The sequence below is a fragment of the Macadamia integrifolia genome, chromosome 7, assembly GCF_013358625.1.
Source record: "Macadamia integrifolia cultivar HAES 741 chromosome 7, SCU_Mint_v3, whole genome shotgun sequence".
NCBI lineage: Eukaryota > Viridiplantae > Streptophyta > Magnoliopsida > Proteales > Proteaceae > Macadamia > Macadamia integrifolia.
In genome coordinates, this window is record NC_056563.1 from 12315090 (window position 1) to 12336842 (window position 21753).

Genomic DNA, 21753 nt, shown 5'->3' on the forward strand with positions numbered 1-21753 from the left:
CTCTCAACAGAAATGTAAATGACTGAAAATAAAGGTGCTGACTCCAGCAATTTAAAAGCAGTACGATTGACCCTCTTGAATGTACCACCAGGGTTGCCGACTGTCCTACATGACCCGTCGGGCGTTATGTCTAACCGCCACAGTGACCCGACGACTGCGACCACTGCTTCCCCCCAAATGATAACCCAACACCTTAACCCCTGTTGGGAAGGGTCGTAGCACGGGATGGTGAGAATCCTAATACCGCATGCTCCTATATGACAATAGTACGATTGCATAGTGCCTCCGTGTCCCATTCCACGGGCCACCAATGCACTTGTCTCCAAGCCGAATACGGCATCTAGTCTATCAATGCAACATCCACAATGTCCACATTCAACATATAAACAACTCATTCAATTGGCAATTGGAAAGTAAACATAGCACATATGCACATCAATGTGTGGAATGAATAGTCTACATAGCATATTCATGATGGCATGACTAGACTAGATATAATTAAATGAATGCCAAACAATGCCTTGAAACAAGGCCAAATGCCCTCTCCCCACTTACCTGTAGCGTACAAGGATTCCCGTTCGGTACAGGTGAGATCCGATGCGAATCGGGTAGGATTTGGTGAACCTAACATAATTGAGCGGGGTTAGTACTTCACCATTTTAGAATCAAAATTAACACGATCCGATGATAAAATCATGTTTAGAACGTTAAAAGAAAGTCACACGTCCGATTTGGGTCCAATCGAACGTAAGAATCACCTTCGGGGCCACACGGGTGGGTCAGACAGGTGGGCAGTCTGGCCCACCGGTCCTACCCACCGGTTGGGACCGGCAGGCAGGGGCCCGCCGGTATTGCCCGTCGATTCCACCCGCCGATTGGGCCAGGGGCCCCTGCTAGGACCGGCGGGTAGGATGGCCCGCCCGTTGGGCCCGCTAGTTGTGCCCGAAGGCCCCCCCTGCCTTCTCAGGTGGGTGCCCACAGGCGGGTAGGGTCCCACCGGTTGCACCCACCGGTCTTGGCGGGAAACACCCTGTTTCTTCCCAACTTTCTCCATTCTTTGGGAATTCAAATGGGGCTTTTCCCAACCCATTCTTCACACTTTCAAGGTCCTATAGGATGGTTCTAACCAAGATCTAGGTTAGATTCAAGTGATGGGAAACCATCTTACCTTCTTTGCTCAAGAACAACCTCAAACCCTCCAAATCACTTCAAACCCACAATGCTTCTTCCACCTTGTCAATATCTCTTCAAATCATTCAAGATCAACACATAAATCATCTATTAAACCTTAGATTCATCATTTCAAAGGGGATTTACAAGATCTCAAGAAACCATATTCGAATCAAGGGTTTAAAGCTTGGGTATGGTGAATGTTCACAAAACGCAACTTTGCTTACCTCTAACTGTAGATCTAGAGTTGAAGATCACTCTCCCGGCGCGGGAATGGGAAGACCAAGCTTCGGCGCCGCTGAAATCCTCCTCTTCTTCCTCTTCCTTCTCTTCCCTTCTTCTTCCCTTTCTTTTCTCTCTCCTCTTTACTATCCTCACCAACGTACAGGTGACATAAATGGAAAGAAAAGAAAAACATAAAGCTATATATATAATTCCTAAATAAGTGAATAGTGCACATGGATGGGTCACTCAGGTGGGTGGGTGCACCCACCTGTCCGCCCACCTGAGGGCCAAAACTTGGGATTTTGACAGGGTTCGAGCCTCGGTGCGAACCCCACCCCTGGCATACGATGTAGCATATGTATATACCTTAAAATACGGCTATAATACCTGCTTTATCCGTACATGGCCTTATGGTAGGTGCATGTATACGGCTTGGGCACTCCCGTCTCTTCTGGCACTGGCTCGGACTTGTCGGGCCAGCCGGTGTTTAAGGTCACCCTTGCCATCATAGCCCACAAAGAACCCGCTCTAACTCCCTCTGGTTCGGTTCCTGCACGGTTAAATCGGGTCAACCGCGAAATCAGACCGGGTTTAAAAAGTAGGGTGTTACAGTCTATACTATATATAGTCTACAATCTACATCAATATATAATACATAATCCAAATGATCCAAAATAAATAAAAATATTACATCATCATAAATTATCTCTCAATACTCAATTACTCAATAGTCAACACTCAAGACTCAGTACTCAACACTCAAGTGACAACAATCAACACTCAACATTCAAAAATCAATTCCAAATAGAGTGTCTAAGCGGTTCCATCCCACAAGATGCATACTACTACAGATGTCATAGTCGCTCCTCTGAATGCACCACATATGTGTCTCATGACATATTTTTGGCCCAATTGTCTTGGTAGTCTATCATTGTCCATCTATAATATGCATCATCAACATCAGCTAGGTATCCCAATCTAGGAAATGAGTTAGTCATAGTTATAGGTTGTGGGTATGGCACAGAAGGTTGGGATGGATACCCAAAGATACTATCAACAAAAGATGACCCACCACCTGAAGTACCCTCTTGTTCGAATGAGGAAGAAGACCCACCATACTATCCATAATCACTACCATACCTAAATGAACTGGTGCTCTGAAAGGATGGTCTATCGACATATACACCGTACGATGGATACCTATAATGCGATGCAGCTTATGTAGATTAAGCTAGAACCAGCCTTAGATTCAAATTTGTTAGGCACAAAGTGAGAATCTTCACTGTTTCCCTAAGTTTCCCACTCATTAGAGAAGAAAGTAAGGGGAGAGGGTTGAATTTTGCTAATAGAAGCCTTTGGTTTCTTTTCAAACTAAGTTATATAGGACCTGGTTCGACCCTTCAGGTGGTTTGGTCAAAATTTCCCATGTTTCGATTGAAACATAGGAAATTTCATCGAAGGTCGATGCGTGGTCGAAACCTATGACTTTTAAAAGTCACTGGATGTCATTTCAATCTCTGATGATACGGTTGAAACCTATGAAATTTCACAAGTTTCGATTGAGTTCTCGAACCATGCCAACAACTGCCCTTTTTAATCTGGCATTGATTGTGAGTGGGAAAATCTCTTTCCTTGTTTACTAGTGAACCCCTCCTTTTATCAAATCAAAATTTTGAGATGGAGATTTATATGGTATCAAAGCAAGTTATGTCCTGCATTCCTTCCTTTTACTCACATGATCATAATTTTTTTTAACTTCCTCCATTTAGTTATACTTCCCCTCCACAACTCAATTTCATGCCTTACAGTTCCTTCATTAGCAGCTTCCCCGCATGCTTCAGTCATGACTTCATCTATTTCATTTTCAACCATAACTGGTGCAGCATCCTCCTTATGCAAATGTATCTTAATCTCATAGAACCATTGAAATTATCAGAACTTGATTGCCCACCCAATGTGATATGAATTGTTGGTGTACGATGTCTTGTATTCCATTGTAGTTTAATCCAGGGAGTACTTGTCACACCCCGTTCACACAGAACCGAGCCAGTGACCGGGTTAACACCGGTTAACTGCCAGGATCATCTGATACAGTATCCAACCACAGCATACACACAACTAAGAAAGTGTTCATCAGTTCAACGGAAGACTTAATTTACCTATAAATATTCTCATTATACTTGAGACCAAAATTATAATACATAGTTAAGTACATGTGGGCCCGCAGGCATGATATTTACACAAAAAGAATACAATTTACATATCAAGTACACAAAAGGGATCATAAAAAAATCAAAGAGTACAGCTCAGCTCGGTATCAAAGGGATCATCAAAAATCAAGGAGTACAGCTCAGCTCAGTATCAAAGGGATCATCAAAATCAAAGAGTACAGCTCAGCTCGGTATCAAAGGGATCATAAAAAATCAGAGTCAAGCTCAGCTCGGTATCAAAACTGCAGTCCCGCAGCACAGCCCTCTCACGGGCAATCCGTGTCGTGCTTTAATTCCTTGGGAACCCATCAATCCTCTTCAGGGAATTCAACCGTGGGGCCCGACCCTTGCTCTTCAGGTTGATGCCCTGCAAAATCATCTAAAAGAGGTGCACACGTGGGATGAGCTCACTAGCTCAGTAAGTGAAAAGAAGGATCACACAGCAGTCCACACAACAAATCACAACCATATGCACTATATGCTATGTAATTCATTTTTAATCACTTTCACCTAAACAACATTACTAAGTCCTTGGTTTAGTGCTACTACAGCCACAGCGCGCGTATACTCCGGGTACGAGCCGCGAACTCCATCCCGCGATACGCCCATAGGGCCGTCGGAGAAGGCCCACCGTGAGTACTCGAAAAAGTAAAACATGCCGACCACCGGCTCTCAATATAAAAATAAATGATTGAAAATAAAGGTGCTGACCCAGCAATTTAAAAGCAGTACGATTGGCCCTCTTGAATATACCATCAGGGTTGTTGACTGTCCTAATGACCAGCCGGGCATATGTCTAACCGCCACAGTGACCCAACAACTGCGACCATTGCTTCCCCCCAAATGGTAACCCAACACCTCAACCCTTGTTGGGAAGGGTCGTAGCACGGGAAGATGATAATCCTACACCGCATGCTCCTATATGACATAGTATGATTGCATAATGCCTCCACGTCCCATTTCACGGGCCACCATTACACTCGTTTTCAAGACGACTACGACATCTAGTCTATTAATACATTATACACAATGATGTCAACATTCATCATATAAGCACATCACCATTTGACATTGAGAAAATAAACACAACACGCATGGCATAAAAATATGAGGATGACTAAGCTACATAGCATTTGCATGATGACATAGCTAGTCTAGATAAAATTAAATGAATGCCAAACAAGCATTGAAACAAGGTCAAACGTCCTCTCCCCACTTACCTGTAGTGTACAAAGACTCACGCCTGGTACGGGTGAGATCCGGTGCGAGAAGCGTAAGATTTGGTGAACCTATCATGAGTGAATGGGGTTAGCATTTTACCACTTTAGGGTCAAAACTAACAAGATTTGGTGACAAAATCATGTTTAGAATCCTAAAAGAAGGTCGCACGTCCGTTTTGGGTCCATTCGGACAAAAAAATCACGTTGGGAGCCTCTCGGGTGGGTCAGACAGCCCACCTGTCATGACCCACCAGTCATGACCGACAAGTAGGTCGACCCACTGATCCTGAACCACCGGTCATGATCGACAGGCAGGTTGGCCTACCGATCGATCCACTGGTAGGGCCCGTCGGTTAGCCCCGAGGGCCCTGCTAAGACCGACGGGCAGGTTGGCCCGTCGATCGGCCCATCGGTTGAGCCCGCCGGTTGGCCCCGAGGACTTGCCCTCTCAGGCGGGTGCCCTCAACCGGGCCATTTGGCCCACCGGTCTTGGCCCACCGGTCTTGACAAGAAAATACCATTTTTCCCCAAAACCTTCCCTAACCTTTGGGGAATCAAATGGGGCTTTTCCAAACCCATTCTCCACGCATTCAAAATCTCATAAGATGGTTCTAACCTAGATCTAGGTTAGATTTAAGGAATGGAAAGCCATCTTACTTTCTTTGCTCAAGAACACCTTCAAAACCCCAAAATCACTTCAAATCACCAATGCTTCTCCAACCTTGTAAACACTTCTTCAAATCCTTCAAAATCAACACATAAACCATCTATTAAACCTTAGATTCATCATCTCAAGGGGGATTTACAAGACCTCAAGGAACTCTACCCAAATCAAGGGTTTTACTTGGGTGTGGTGAAAGTTTAAGGAACCTAGTCTTTGCTCACCTCTACGTAGATCTCATGTTAGAGATCACTCTTCCTACGTCGGAATGGGAAGATCAAACCTTGGCGCCGCTGAAAATCATTTCTTCTTCCTCTTCCTTCCCCTTTCTTCGTTCTCTTTTTGGTCTTTGTTTCTCTCTCCTCTTAAATCTTCCCACCAACCATTCAGTGTAATAAATGAGATATTGAAAAAACACAAATCCTGCTATTTATACTTTCTTAAAATCATTAGTGACACATGGGTGCGTCACTCAGGTGGGCGGATGCGCCCACCTATGACCGCCCACCTGAGGATCGAAAATTGGCCACCAAGTGGGATTTTGATGGAATTCGACTCTCGGCACGAATCTCACTCTCGACATAAGATATAATATACGTATGCGGTTTAAGATACGACTACATACCTGCTTTATCCGTACATGGCCTTATGATATGTGCATGTATATAGCTTGGGTACACCCGTCTCCTCTGGCACTGACTCGGACTTGTCTGACCAGCCAGTGTTCAAAGTCACCCTTGCCATTATGGTCCATAAGGAACCCGCCTTAACCCTCTCTGGTTCAGGTTCTGCATGGTTAAACCGGGCTAACCGTGTAATCAGACCGGGTTTAAGAAGTAGGGTATTACATTTACCCCCCCTTTCTAAAAATTTCGTCCTCGAAATTAGCATACCTGGTTGTTCAAAAAGATGAGGGTACTTGTCTTGGATTTCATCCTCTTTCTCCCAAGATGCTTCTTCAAGTGAATGATTAGCTCATCTCACCTTTACGTAGGAAATGGAGCGGTTGCGAAGGGTTTTCACCTTTCGGTCCAAAATTTCAACTGGATGCTCTGTATAGGTCATATCAGCTTCTAGATATTCTGGTTCCACAGGTAATACATGAGATGGATCATGAACGTATCGCTTCAGCATGGATACATGAAATACGTTATGAACATCCCCGAGTGAAGGTGGCAGAGCAAGCATGTAGGCTACTGAGCCAACCCGGGCTAAGATCTTAAATGGGCCAATGTATCTTGGGCTCAACTTCCCCTTTCTGTGAAATCTTTGCAACCCTTTGGTAGGAGAGATCTTGAGAAACACCTTTTCTCCTGGATGAAATTCAATGTCTTTTCTGCGGTTGTCTGCATAGCTCTTTTGACGAGACTGAGCTACTTTAATCCGTTCTCGAATAACATCAACCTTGTCACAAGTCATCTGTATCATTTCAGGTCCTAACATTTGGCGTTCGCCTACCTTATCCTAATACAGAGGAGTTCTGCACCTCCTACCATATAATGCCTCATACGGAGCCATCCCAATTGTAGCTTGGTAACTGTTGTTATAGGCAAACTCCATAAGGGGCAGATATTCTTCCCAACTACCACTTATTTCCATTGCATATGCCCTGAGCATGTCTTCTAATATCTGTATGGTTCGCTCCGACTGACCATCAGTCTGTGGGTGAAAAGCAGTACTTAAATTCAAGTGTGATCCTAAGGTATGCTGGAAGCTTTTCCAAAATCTGGAAGTGAATCTTGGGTCCCTATCTGATACAATGTTCACTGGCACTCCATGCAAGTTCACTATGTTATCCATATAAAGTTGTGCTAATTTGGCCATAGAGAACTTGGTCTTGATGGGAATGAAATGAGCAGTCTTAGTAAGCCGATCAATGATCACCCATATCGCTTCCATCCCCTTAGGTGGACATGGTAGTCCGGTGACGAAGTCCATTGTAATCCTATCCCACTTCCAGTCTGGTACTGGGAGTGGCTGAAGAGTACCATAAGGTCAATGCCTCTCAGCTTTTACTTGCTGGCATGTAAGATAAGTCGCTACATATAGAGCTATTGTGACTTTCATGCTTGGCCACCAGTAATTTTTTTTGAGGTCTTTATACATCTTTGTACTTCCTGGGTGGAGTGAATACTTGGAGCTATGTGCTTCTCGCACTGTCTTGTCTTGTATATCCAAATCATCGGGTACACACAATCAGCCTCAAAACATCAATGCACCATCACTGGCTAAAACAAAATCTAGGTCGTTCATTGTTTGATCTTGAACCTTAATTTTGATCCGCTGCAATTCAGGATCCAAAGGTTGTTTCATTATTACCTCTTGCCTAATAGTCGGATGCACCTGTAGAGCCGCCAAGGATACAGTCAACCATTTAAGGTTTTCTGGTTGACGTTCAAACTCTAAGGTTGCTCCTTCATATAAGAGAGCTTCATCCATTAGCGCCGCCTCTTGTACAAGTGGTGGGCTGACTGCTAAGTATGAGAGTGACATAGTCTATGCCTTCTGACTCAATGCATCTGCCACTACATTAGCCTTGCCGAGATGATACTGAATGTCGCAGTCATAATCTTTCATGAGCTCAAGCCATCTCCTCTGCCTCATGTTCAAATCCTTCTGGGTGAAAAAGTACTTAAGGCTTTTGTGATCACTGTATATCTCGCACTTCTCCCCATACAAGTAATGTCACCAAATCTTAAGGGCAAAAATGACTATGGCTAGTTCCAAGTCATGAGTGGGGTAGTTCTTCTCATACTCCTTTAGTTTCTGGGAAGCATACGCTATCACCTTTCCGCGTTGCATGAGAACACAACCCAACCCAACCTTGGAAGCATCAGTGTAGATTGTCATTCCACCTGTGTCTTCAGGGATGGTCAACACAGGGGCCGACATCAACCTCTTCTTCAATTCCTGGAAACTCTTCTCACATTCCTCTACCCAATCGAATTTCACACCCTTTTTGGTTAATTTAGTCATTGGTGCTGAGATTCGGGTAAAATTTTCAATGATGCGCCGGTAATATCCAGCCAAACCCAAGAAGTTTCTAATTTCAGTGACATTTTTAGGGCTTTCCCACTCTACTACTGCTTTCACCTTATCAGGATCCACCTCGATTCGACCTTAGACACTACGTGCCCCAGGAATCCAACTTGCTCAAGCCAAAATTCACATTTGCTGTATTTGGCAAACAATCGTTGTTCTCTAAACCTCTGTAACACCATTCTCAAATGTTGAGTGTGCTCCTCTTCTGTCTTGGAGTAGATCAAGATGTCATCAATAAAAATAATTACCCATTTATCGAGGACATCGTGAAATACTCGATTCATTAAATCCATGAATGTTGCCGGTGCATTGGTTAACCCAAAAGATAACACTAGGAACTTATAGTGACCATACCAAGTCCTGAATGCTGTCTTGGGTATATCGCCGCTCTTTATCTTGAGCTGATAATAGCCAGATCGAAGGTCTATCTTTGAAAATACCTTGGCACCCTGCAGTTGGTCAAATAAATCATCAATGCGTGGCAATGGATACCGATTTTTAATGGTTAGCTTATTTAATTCCCGGTAATCGATGCATATACGCAAGCTGCCATCCTTCTTCTTGACAAACAATACTGGGGCACCCCAAGGTGAAACACTTGGGCGAATAAACCCACTTTTCAATAATTCCTGCAACTGCATTTGTAACTCCTTCAATTCGGCTGGTGCCATCCTGTATGGAGCTTTAGACACTAGAGCTGCTCCAGGAATCAAGTCTATGGCAAACTCCAACTCTCTATCAGGCAGTAAATGCATCAGATCATCAGGAAAGACGTCGGAGAATTCTTTAACCACCTTTACCTCTCCTAGAGGGGTAACCTTTCCATCGACATCAAGTACTGATGTTAAGTAACCTTGACATCCACTTTCCAGCAACTTTACCGCTTGAAGAGCGGTGACGAGGACCTTTCTAACCTGTTTCACTTTATCTGCTCAGTATACCCATTCTTTTCCTTCATCATCTGTCACCCTAATTAATTTTTCAGCACACATCACAATCGCTCGATGGGCCGACAACCAATCCATGCCCAGTATAACATTAAAATTCTGCATATTGAACTTAATGAGTTGTGCATCCAATTTCTTCCCACTAATTTCCACTAGGCACGGCCCATACACCTCCTTCAACTGGGTAACTTTACCAGTAGGCATACTAACAATCATCCCATAATCTAGGGTCCTGGGTGACATACCCAGTTTCTCAGCAAATCTCTTAGATATGAATGAATGTGTAGCTCCTGAGTTGAATAAAACATAGGCTGGTATGCTCGATATAGATAGGACACCTAGTGTAACAATGCATATAATTTCAGCAGGTCATCAATATTTAACATAAGGAAATTCTTAAATTTAAAATGTACTTGCTACCACTTCCGTGCTGGCCTCAGCTTCCTCAGTTGATAGGGTATACATCCTTCACTGCAGTTGATTCTCTCGAGTTAAGGGAGGTCGGTACGCAGAGGGCTGACTAGAGGGCAAGGCTGGTCTGACCCGACAGTCTTTAGCATAATGCCCTGGCAGTTAAAGCAATGGATCTGTGATGTCAAAACTGGGGCGGGGCCCCTCTGCACTTGACCCATTGAAGATGGAGGTCGGGGCAGCCTTGGAACTATAGGTACCATACTAGTGTTTGGGCGGAAAGATGTAGAGCCCAAACCACCAGCTGGTCAAGGAGGGTAGCTAGATGGCCTATAGGGCTGCCTATATGTAGGCCCAGCACCGTACGACCCACGGTATGCCTTGGAGGAGTTGCCTATATCCGGAAATGGATTTGTTCTCTTCCACAGTCCAGGTGTGAGGGACTGTTCTCCCTTCTGCTTATCTTCCATAGTCTTGGCCTTCTGCACAATCTGGCCATAGTTTGTCAAGTCTAAGACCTCAAGTACAGACCCAATGGATACCTTTAGGCCCTTCAGAAATCTTACAGCCTTTTCTTCAGCTGTCCTCATATGCCTAGGGGCAAAATGGAACAAGCTCTCAAACTGCTGCTGATAGTCAATGATAGTCTTACCTCCTTGAGTTAAGGCCATAAATTCTGTCTCCTTGTGGTCTCTGAAGCTACGTGGGTAATGATTATCCAAGAACAACTCCTTGAATTGTTCCCAGGTGGGTTCCGGATGTGCGGCCAACAATATGGGCTTAGAGGCTTGCCACCAAGAGTTGGCCTTCTTCTTGAGTTGCAACCCTGCACAAATGAGTTTCTGTGCATCAGTGCACTCAATCACCTCAAATATTTTCTCCAGCTCTTGGATCCACTGGCCAAGCTCCAGAGGATCACTCCCCACCTTAGAGAATACAGGTGGCAAGTTCCTCTTGAATGACTCCACTACCTTTGACGTATTATTCGTCGGTGGGTAATTGGGAGCATAAGCTGGATAGTAAGGGTATGGAGGGGGCACCACATACGAAGGAACACTGAATGGTGGAATTGGAGGGGTACCTCCCACTTGTGGCCCCATACCAGACCCTACAGGCGGGTCCTGTGGAGTAAGTATCCAAGGAGGTTGACCTGTTTGAGAAATGTCCAATTGTTGCTGTATAGCAGCCATAAATGCTTGCTGTTGCTGAAGCATTTGTTGCTGGAAAGCCTATTGTGACTGCTGGATTATGGTAGCAACATCCTCTAGAGTAATAACCGGTGGAGGGTCCAGAAGTGCAGTCATAGGTGGGTTCCCTTGTGCCCCACCCTGACCAAAGGTCTCTGGAGGTTGTGAAAGTGAGGTTTGCCCCACAGAGCGGGACCTTCTGTGATTCGATGGTCGACCGATCGGACGAGGACCACGCGAGGTACCTCGTGCATTGCTACCGGATTTAGTACGTACCATCGTATCCCTGTACCTGAAACATATCATACACCACATTGGTTAAACACCTTAGAATTGATATCGGCACATAATTATATGTCAACACACAGGGTATTATAGTGTATGACCGTTTGCAACTAGCCATAACTTAATCCCGAAAATACAGGGCTAGTGCTTCAAGAAATGGGGGTTTTTTTTTTCAAGTTTTCTCTCAACCGGCGGCCAAGTTGGGCCGTTGGTTGGCCCGCCAGTCCAAATCTTTAACCGACGGGCTGACACCGATGGGAAAGTTGGCCCGCCGGTCGGCCCACCGGTTGGACCTGAGCAGAAATTATGAACAGGGCTTTTAAGCCCATGTTCCTCATTTGTTCTCCCATTTCTTCCTCACTCTCTTTCTCTCTCTCTCAGGCGATTTTTGAGAGCTCTTTGATGCTTCCACTCGCAATCTCACTCAACGATCCGGCGGTTTTGGGAAGATTCAACTCCTCTACCTACAAGTAAGTTTCTTCCTCATTTTCTTCTCAGAACATGTACTTTGGGGGTAGAACTCATGTGTAGTCTTCAATCTCGATTCTTTTCCGTGTTTCTTTCCATAGAACAGTGATTTCATGTAAATGTGATGTTTTCTTCGTGATTTATTTCCAGTTTTAGGATTTACTTCTCAATTTTTTTTGAGAGAAACCCCAATCGTGCCCTAGTTTTCTCAAATTTGGGGATTTCTTCAATCTCTGCTCTTTTCTTCCCAACTAACAACTCAAATGCAATGCCTTATGTTTGATTTGTACTTGACATGTTGTAGAGATCATGGAAGGTCAGGTAGGCTTGAAATCCCTTCCCTTTCCATGAAAATCCATCCCTTTGTGTTGGCTTTCTTTGATTCTCTTTCACCTCAATATCATAATAGTAGATGTTTTTGCATATTCTAAATTGTAGAATGATGGCATTTCATCCATGAACATGTAAGCTTCATGCTTCACTCTATTGTGAGTCTTTTCATTTTTTCCTTAGATTGAACTTGCACAATGAGAATTGGGATTTTTTTATCATTCTTTACTTGCCATGCTTTATATGCCCTTTCTGTCACATTGCTGTTTTGCCATAATCTCTGTCTTGTCACTGGCCAGGCATTTCATTCATAGACTTTTTATCATTCCTCACTTGTCACATTTTGTCACATTCTATTTTTTCATGATTTCTGTTTTGTCACTTACCATGCATTTCATCCATAGACTCTCTATCATTCCTCGCTTGTCACATTTTCTGTTTTGCGAGAATTGGGTTTTGGGGCTTCCTCTTATTGCTCACCCATCTATTTATTCCCTTTGTTATTCCTTTTTCCTTACTCACCATTCTTTCCTCTTTTCTTGCCAGGATGTCTTCTTGCAAGGGCAAGGAACCCGCATCCTCTTCTACTCGGTGTAAGACCACCGCTTCCAAACGGAAGAGTGCGGGGACTAGTTCTCCAGCCCCTCGCACAGGGCGACCCGGACCTGCCCCTATTGATCCTTCCGACTATGACGAGGAACTCTTCCGGTGTTCAGAGGCAGTAACCAACTGGCAATCCTTCCTGAAGAGGTCTGTAATGATGGAGAAGACTGTGGTAGTTGACGACTTCCACAAGGTTCAACTTCAGGAGAGGTTCACCGCACTGGGTTGGCAGTCTATCCTCCACATAGACCGTCCGTGCTACGAGCAGCTGGTTCGTAGATTCTACTGTAACCTGGAGGTTTCCTACCAGTACGGAGAGTATGCGATAACTAGTATGGTGAAGGGGGTGGACATTCAGCTGACCGTGGATACCCTGGCTAGTATTTTGGGTATTTCTTTAGCTGGGCATCGTTTCTACAGTCCTCCTAGAAGTAAGCCCATGGGCCTGTTCTTGAGTTCGGAGACACCGCACCACATCTATGAGACCATCTGTGGCAGCAGGGAGCATCCGGATTCTGAGACATCATTTTTCCAAGAGGCTTGTGTGTTTGCCCGTTTGGTCCAGTTTAACTTGCTCCCCAGAGGAGGTCACCGGAACCAGGTAGGCTTTATGGCGGCCTTCTTAGCCTTCTGCATTTATAAAGCTTTAGAGGGGGGTGACGAGCACTTGTGCTTGCCTTACGTCATCCTCAAGACCATGGAGTACCATACTTCTCACCCCGAGGATGGAGGATTTTCATATGGCAGGATCCTCACCAAGATCTTTGAGTTCTTTGGGGTGGACCTGAGTGGTGAGGAGGGGAAGACGCCATCAGATAAGTTTGACAGGGGGAATCTATTGAGCATGGGTCTCCACACTCTTATGGATGTACATCAGAGAGCAGGAGCTCAGAGAGGTAGAGATAGGAGGGCTGCCCCTAGGGAGGATGTTCCCATGGAGGAGGAGTCTAGTGAGGAGGATGAGGACTATGTTCCTCAGGGTGAGGCGGATGATTTTGTGGACGAGGACATCCTTGAGGAGGTGCCTCATGAGTCGAGAGGTGTTGATCCTGGCTTCACTAGAGCTGCAGGCCCACAGCATAGAGCCCCACCACCTGAGAGTGGTGCATATGATTTTGAGGGCATGATGTCTACTATAAGGGCCTTGAAGGACGGATAAGATCAGCTGTTAAGAAGACTGGATGAGAGTGCTTCTAGGGAGGAAAACATCCTAGAGAGGTAGGCTACCCTAGAGAGTTCCTTCCTCAGATTGGGCCAGGACTTGGATACAACGGCCAATTCCATTTCAGCAGATTTTGCCTAGCTTCGGAGAGATGTACAGTTGGTGAACTCGAGGTTTGACTACTACGACCGTCGACTCAACGTTAACTCTAGACCTCAGGTGAACGGAGTAGTAGTATTGGATGATGACGATGATCAATGAGGACTTAGCTCGTCCACACTAGCTTCTCACATGTTTCATGTTGTTGATCTTATTGTATTTTTCTTTCTTTTCTCATTCTTTGTACTTTCTCTGTAACTGGGCTTATTTATGGGGTGATGTGTTTTGATGGTGGTTTGTGGTGAATTTGTATGTTTGATAACTTGTGTAGTTTAGTTGTGGTGTCTTTTGTTAATTATGATCATTGATATTTATATATATGTTGTTTATCAGGTGTTTGTGTGGAAAATTTTTAGAAATCTCGTTTTGCGCCGTTATGCTGTCGAAATTTCGTTAAACTCGTACTCGATGGGTTATGACATTAATTAATTAATCTTTCATTTTCTCTCATGCATGCCAAGAATGCAATAACTAACTACAACCATTATTATTCATTTATTTCTTTGGCTTTTAACTCCTTAAAGTTTTTACATTAACCCAATCCCATTTCCTATTATAGATTCTATGGAGTCTACATGGTATGCTGTGAGTGAATAGAGCATCGCGCTCTGATACCATGGTTATCACACCCCGTTTAGATAGAACCAGACCAGTGATCGGGTTAACACCGGTTAACCCAAACCTGCCAGGATCATCTGATACAGTATCCAACCATAGCATACACACAACTAAGAAAGTGTCAATCAGTTCGGCAGAAGACTTAATTTACCTGTAAATATTCTCATTATACTTGATACCCAAATTGTAATACATAATTAAGTACATGTGGGCCCGCAGACATGATATTTACACAAAAATAATACAATTTACATATCAAGTACACAAAAGGGATCATCAAAACTCAAAGAGTACAGCTCAGCTCGATATCAAAGGGATCATCAAAAAATCAAGGAGTATAACTCAGCTCGGTATCAAAGGGATCATCAAAATCAAAGGGTACAGCTCAGCTCAGTATCAAAGGGATCATTAAAAATCAAAGAGTCAAGCTCAGCTCGGTATCAAAACTGCGGTCCCGCAGCACAGCCTTAGCATGGGCAATCCGTGCCGTGCTCTAATTCCTCGGGGACCCACCAATCCTCTTCAGGGAATTCAACTGTGGGGCCCGACCCTTGCTCTTCAGGTTGATGCCCTGTAAAATCATCTAAAAGAGGTGCACACGTGAGATGAGCTCACTAGCTCAGTAAGTGGAAAGAAGGACCACACAGCAGTCCACACAACAACTCACAACCACATGCACTATATGCTATGCAATTCATTTTTAATCACATCCACCTAAACAATATTACTAAGGGCCCGTTTGATAACGTTTCTGCCGTTTCTGTTTCAAGAAACGGCAGAAACATAAATTTCCGTTTCTAGAAACAGAAACGGAATTGAAGGTGTTTGATAAGTCATGTTTTTAGAAGTTGATAGTAACCAATGAAAGAATGGCCACAAGTCGTTTCTAGAAACGGCGAAACAAGTTCAACTTGTTTCGCCTAGGTCGTTTCTTGAACCATAAATAAGTAAAAATTTCTATTTCTATTTCTGAAAATAAGTAAAACGGAACAGTTTTATCAAACGCTTTTTACTCCGTTTCTGCTGTTTTTGGAAACAGAAACGGCAGAAACGCGTTTCTTGAAACGTTATCAAACGAGCCCTAAGTCTTTGGTTTAGTGCTACTACAACCATAGTGCACGTATACTCTGGGTACGAGCCACGAACTCCATCCCGCGATATGCCCATAGGGCTGTCGGAGAAGGCCCACCGTGACTACTCGAAAAAGTAAAACATACTGACCACTGGCTCTCAACATAAAGTAAATGACAGAAATTAAAGGTGCTGACTCCAGCAATTTAAAAGCAGTACGATTGGCCCTCTTGAATATACCACCGAGGTTGCCGACTGTCCTAATGACCAACCGGGCGTATGTCTAACCATCACAGTGACCCGACAACCGCGACCACTGCTTCCCCCCAAATGGTAACCCAACACCTCAACCCTTGTTGGGAAGGGTCGTAGCATGGGAGATGATAATTCTAAACCGCATGCTTCTATATGACATAGTACGATTATATAGTGCACCGCGTCCCATTCCACAGGCCACCAATGCACTCATTTTCAAGCCGACTATGACATCTAGTCTATTAATGCATCATGCACAATGATGTTAACATTCATCACATAAGCATATCATCATTTGGCATTGAGAAATAAACACAGCACACATGGCATAAAATATGAGGATGGCTAAGCTACATAGCATTTGTATGATGACATGGCTAGTCTAGATACAATTAGATGAATGCCAAACAAGCCTTGAAACAAGGCAAAATGTCCTCTCCCCACTTACCTGTAGTGTACAAAGACTCACGCTCGATACGGGTGAGATCCGGTGCGAGAAGCGTAAGTTTTGGTGAATCTATCATAAGTGACTGGGGTATTTCACCACTTTGGGGTCAAAATTAACAAAATTTGATGACAAAATCATGTTTAGAATCCTAAAAGAAAGTCGCATGACCGTTTTGGGTCCATTCGGAAGTAAAAATCACGTTGGGAGCCTCTCGGGTGGGTCGGACAGCCCACCTGTCTTAACCCACCAGTCATGACCGGCGAGTAGGTCGACCCACCGGTCCTGACCGACCGGTCATGACCGGCAGGCAGGTCGGCCCCGGTTGGCCTGTCGGTTGTCCCTGAAGGCCCGCTAAGACCGGCGGGCAAGTTGGCCCACCAGTCGGCCCGTTGGTAGGGCCTGCCGGTTGGCCCCGAGGGCTTACCCTCTCAGGCGGGTGCCCTCAGGCGGGCCATTTGACCCACACGGTCTTGGCGGGAAAATGCCATTTTCTCCGAAACCTTCCCCAACCTTTAGGGAATCAAATGGGACTTTTTCAAACTCATTCTCCACACATTCAAGGTCTCATAAGATGGTTTTAACCTAGATCTAGGTTAGATTTAAGGAATGGAAAGCCATCTTACTTTCTTTGCTCAAGAACACCTTCAAAACCCCAAAATCACTTCAAATCACCAATGCTTCTCCAACCTTGTAAACACTTCTTCAAATCTTTCAAAATCAACACATAAACCATCTATTAAACCGTAGATTCATCATCTCAAGGGGGATTTACAAGACCTCAAGGAACTCTACTCAAATCAAGGGTTTTACTTGGGTATGGTGAAAGTTTAAGGAACCTAGTCTTTGTTCACCTCTAAACGTAAATCTCGTGTTGGAGATCACTTTTCCTGCGTCGGAATGGGAAGATCAAACCTTGGCGCCGCTGAAATCCATTTCTTCTTCCTCTTCCTTCCCTTTTCCTCTTCTTTTCCTTCATTTCTCTCTCTTCTTTACTCTTCTCACCAAACGCCTGAGTGTCATAAATGAGAAAAAAGGAAAAACATAATGATAGCTATTTATACTTTTTAAAATATCTTGTAACCTCATGGGTGGGTCACTCAGGTGGGCGGATGCGCCCACCTGTGACCGCCCACCTGAGGGCCGAAAATTGGTCACCAAGTGGGATTTTGATGGAATTCTACTCTCGGCACGAATCTCACTCTCGGCATAAGAGATAATATACATATATGCTTTAAGATACGGCTACATACCTGCTTTATCCGTACATGGCCTTATGATATGTGCATGTACATGGCTTGGGTACACTCGTCTTCTCTGGCACTGACTCGGACTTGTCTGGCCAGCCGGTGTTCAAAGTCACTCTTGCCATCATGGTCCATAAGGAACCCGCCTTAACCCTCTTCGGTTCGGGTCCTGCATGGTTAAACCGGGTCAACCGTGTAATCAGACCGGGTTTAAGAAGTAGGGTATTACAGTACTTCTCTGCATTTAGCCACATCTGAGGAATTTTCAACCAGATGCTGCTTAAGTCTTATGGCCCCACCATCCATAAATCTCTTATGACAGTAGTTGCATTTTGTATACCTCTTATCGCCATCAATCAGCTCTCCGTGTTTCCATGCAATCTCTCCACTATCACGATTACTATCACGACTATGATCTTGTCTCCCACCTCCTCTCCCTCTTCTCTCGCCTTCCTTATCGCCTCCTCTAGCCATTTTATGTCACCCTAATGCTGATGCATAGAAAAAAAAATGTCATTATCAACTTTCAAGTATATGGTATCAGCTTATATTTTATTTTTACATAAAATTATTTTTTAATCAATTTTAGAAAACATTTTAATGACATAATACAACAAAATCAAAGATGTTTATAACATAACAAGTATATAGTATGCTCCAAACACTTTAATATTAATCTCCTATTTTTATTTTATTTTTAAAATCAACATAGAAATTTTTTCTATTTTTTAAATTATTTTTTAATTATTAATATATTTTTCATATTTTTCAAAAATTAAAACTAATAATTACTGGTTGGAAAAAAATTTCACTCTAATGGAGTCGTAAAACAACCATTGGTGACTAACATATATATAGCTGATGACCATCAAAGCAATATTTATCATAAAAAGTAACAATTTATGTTAATGGAAATTGAATTTTTAAACCAGAAAAATGAAAAAAATATATTTATGTACCAACAAAAAATTTCGACTCCGTGAGCTCATAGATCGACCTCCAATGTCTAACATATAAAAAATCTACAAGCATCGAACCAGTATTTATGTAATATTTAAAAAAAAAATGGTTTAAGAGAAAGAACTTTACCTTCTTTAGGCTTTGAATGTCTAGATTTTCTTGTAGGAGTTCAATAGAAATCAAAGAGTGTGATGATTTGCCTATTAGAGGATGGAATGAGTGTTTTCCCTTCAAAATAGCCTCATTGGACCAAAATCACCGAGATAGCCGAGATAGACTCTATCTTGACGAATGGGGTTTTTATAACATATGGAGTGTACCATTTCGGTGAGTTATCGAAATGGTATCGAAATTTCGATCGAAATACCGAAATTTTGACCGAAACATTGCATACATCTCATTTCGTATATAATATCGTTTCGATCAAAAAAAGAAAAGGACTGAAATTTATTGGGAAGAGAAAATATTGGAATAAATAAATCGGTATTCATATAAGGGGCAATTATTACCACTCCCTTACAATAAGCCTATATTTATAAAAACTCCTCTATCTTAAATATTTTTTGATGTTCTTTGCTTTTGAACTTTTACATCTCCTTCTCCCTTCTTTTTTAAATGTTTAGATTACCCCTCTTTTCAACTTGTAATGTATTAATCTTTTTTTTTATTTGATTAATTTTATTTTTTTTGGTAATGTTTAAAAGGGTGATCCATGGTGGTGATCATAGCCCCCAAGACAAGGGGGGCTTTCGTAAGACCAATGGACGATAGTGGGGCATCCTAAGACTCGAACCCACAATCAGCCTACTCGAGCGGTGATGGATTGAGGGCATTTATTTTTTTATAGACAGGAGGGGTATCTGACTTGAGGCCGATTAAATCCCCCTGGGCTTGTACATGACCCCCATGCCACGTACGAACCGGGAGCTTCTAGGCCCTAGTAAACCTCAGGCTGGTGGCCCCAATGAATTATGCAACGGCGAAGTTTTGATCACGAGACCTCGCTTCTCGAGGCGGAGTCTCATGTCCCCTCCAAGTCAGCTGCGCTAATCCCTTGGGGTTGGTTGAGGGCATTTTCACCACTAAGCTACCAACCCCAATGGTAATTTGATTAGTTCAATAGTTACTTTTATTGAACCAAGATAAAACAGCTTAATCCATTCCTCCATTTTTAACGTGATTGGTTCAATCATTGCTTCACCAAACCAAGAAAGAAAAGCATTGGCTGAAATTCAACACTCCACCCACTAATAAAGTAGTTCTTCATAATTTTTTCCATGAATTAATATATATTTTTTTTTTATGTGTATTAGTACTGAGTTACTTAGGCTATGTTTGGTTGCAAGGGATATTTAAGGGGAAAGGAAATGAAATTTTTACACTTAAAAAAGAAATTTTATAATCATTGCTCCATGTGACACCATGTAATTATATAAACTACTTCATTTTTAACCATATTTAGTAATGATATATTTTATAGTAATTTTATTTAACATATTATAGTGAAAAAGGATTTTAAAAGAAAAATAAAATGAAATTTAATAACCAAATATGGTATAATTTGACATTAATGATATAGTCACATGAGTGGCGATTACAAACATTTATTTGTTTAAAGTATGAAAATTTCACTCATTTTCTTTTAATTTCCCTTGTAACCAAATACAGTTAGAAAGGATTTTTTTTTTTCATCCATCATGATGAATTTAGTAACCAATATATAATCAGTATTGAGTTGGTATTGGTCTAAGCCGATAATTTGGATCTGTATCGATCTCAATGGTATTCAATAGGGTAGCAACCTATGGTTTAAGGATTAAAAAATAATTAGAAATTAATAAAAATCAGTATTGTCCTCGATCAATATCGATATGGATCCCTTAATTCAGATATTTGATATCAATTACTTGAACCATGCCCTTCATTGTTATAGATCTTCCCCCTCTTCCATAGACAGAGGTAAAGGTGTAAAATTGAAACCTGAACCGGACCAGACCGAAAAGCTAGGATGTGACTAGGGCTAGGATGGAATGAATGGTCAAGCCCACGAACGGGCACAAATGAGCCCAAGATACAAAACAAATGCTTACGTAGTAAATGCATGCAACCAAAGCAAATTGAGAATTGAGAACGGAAGAGATTGAAAAGACTCCCTTGGACTTCTCTCTCAAAGATAATTTTGTCTTCAAAATCTCCACTATATTCTTTGAAACATTATCTCTTTAACAAACCCAAACATCTCAGACAATTAATGAAGCAAAATCAAACTCCTTGAAGAAAATTTAGACTTGGATGTTGTTCCTGAAGGACCCAAAAGCTTTAATGGCGGATCCTCTTAAAATGTACTGGTGGTAGAGAGCTGCAATAGCAGAACCAATGAAGGGTCCAACCCAGAAGATCCACTGGTCATCCCAGGCCTTGTCTTTGTTGTAGATCACAGCAGCTCCAAGGCTTCTAGCTGGGTTGATACCTGTACCTGTGATTGGGATGGTGGCTAAGTGCACCATGAAAACTGCAAACCCAATTGGGAGTGGTGCCAATATCTGTAAACCAAAGCAACAGTTTTCAATTTGAACACTTTATATGGGGATCAACACGAGAATTGTCCTACCAGTAGTAATAATAATAATAATAATAATAATGATAATAACACATGCAGACCCATAGAGAGAAACGTTTAACAAGAGCAATAGTTAAACTTACCGGAACATGGGAGTCTCTGGCTTTCCTCTTGGGATCAGTAGCAGAGAGGACAGTGTAGACAAGGATAAAGGTACCGATAATTTCAGCTGCCAACGCCACACCCTTGCTGTAGCCATCGGCAACTTCATTCACACCACCACCATACCGCATATAGTAAGCCCTTTGGAAGCCCTTTACAAGCCCTACACCACAGATAGCCCCTAAGCATTGTGCCACCATGTAGAACAGAGCTCGGATAAGTGAGATTCTACGTCCTAGGAAAAGCCCAAATGTCACAGCCGGATTGATATGCCCTCCTGTGCACAAAAAAGTTCATGCTCAGCAAGAGGTCTTGAGTTTGAGTCATCTTGTTGTTATCTACTTACCTTCCCTAC

At 42.8% G+C, this 21753-nt stretch overlaps 1 protein-coding gene across 2 annotated transcripts in view; it reads right to left on the bottom strand.

Annotated features, from left to right (window-relative positions):
* The window catches only part of LOC122083342 (aquaporin PIP2-4-like), a 25445-nt gene that overhangs the window by 3148 nt on the left and 544 nt on the right, over positions 1-21753 (bottom strand). Inside the window, exons 2-3 of one of the 2 annotated variants that reach the window (XM_042651104.1) lie at positions 21380-21675; positions 20883-21219 (exon numbers count right to left, since the gene is read on the bottom strand). The exons of the other annotated variant lie outside the window; for it this stretch is intronic. Coding sequence (XP_042507038.1) covers positions 20959-21219; positions 21380-21675 — 557 coding nt within the window. The 3' untranslated portion in view covers positions 20883-20958. Of the gene's footprint in view, positions 1-20882; positions 21220-21379; positions 21676-21753 lie in introns of those variants that run through there. 2 annotated transcript variants of the gene reach the window in all.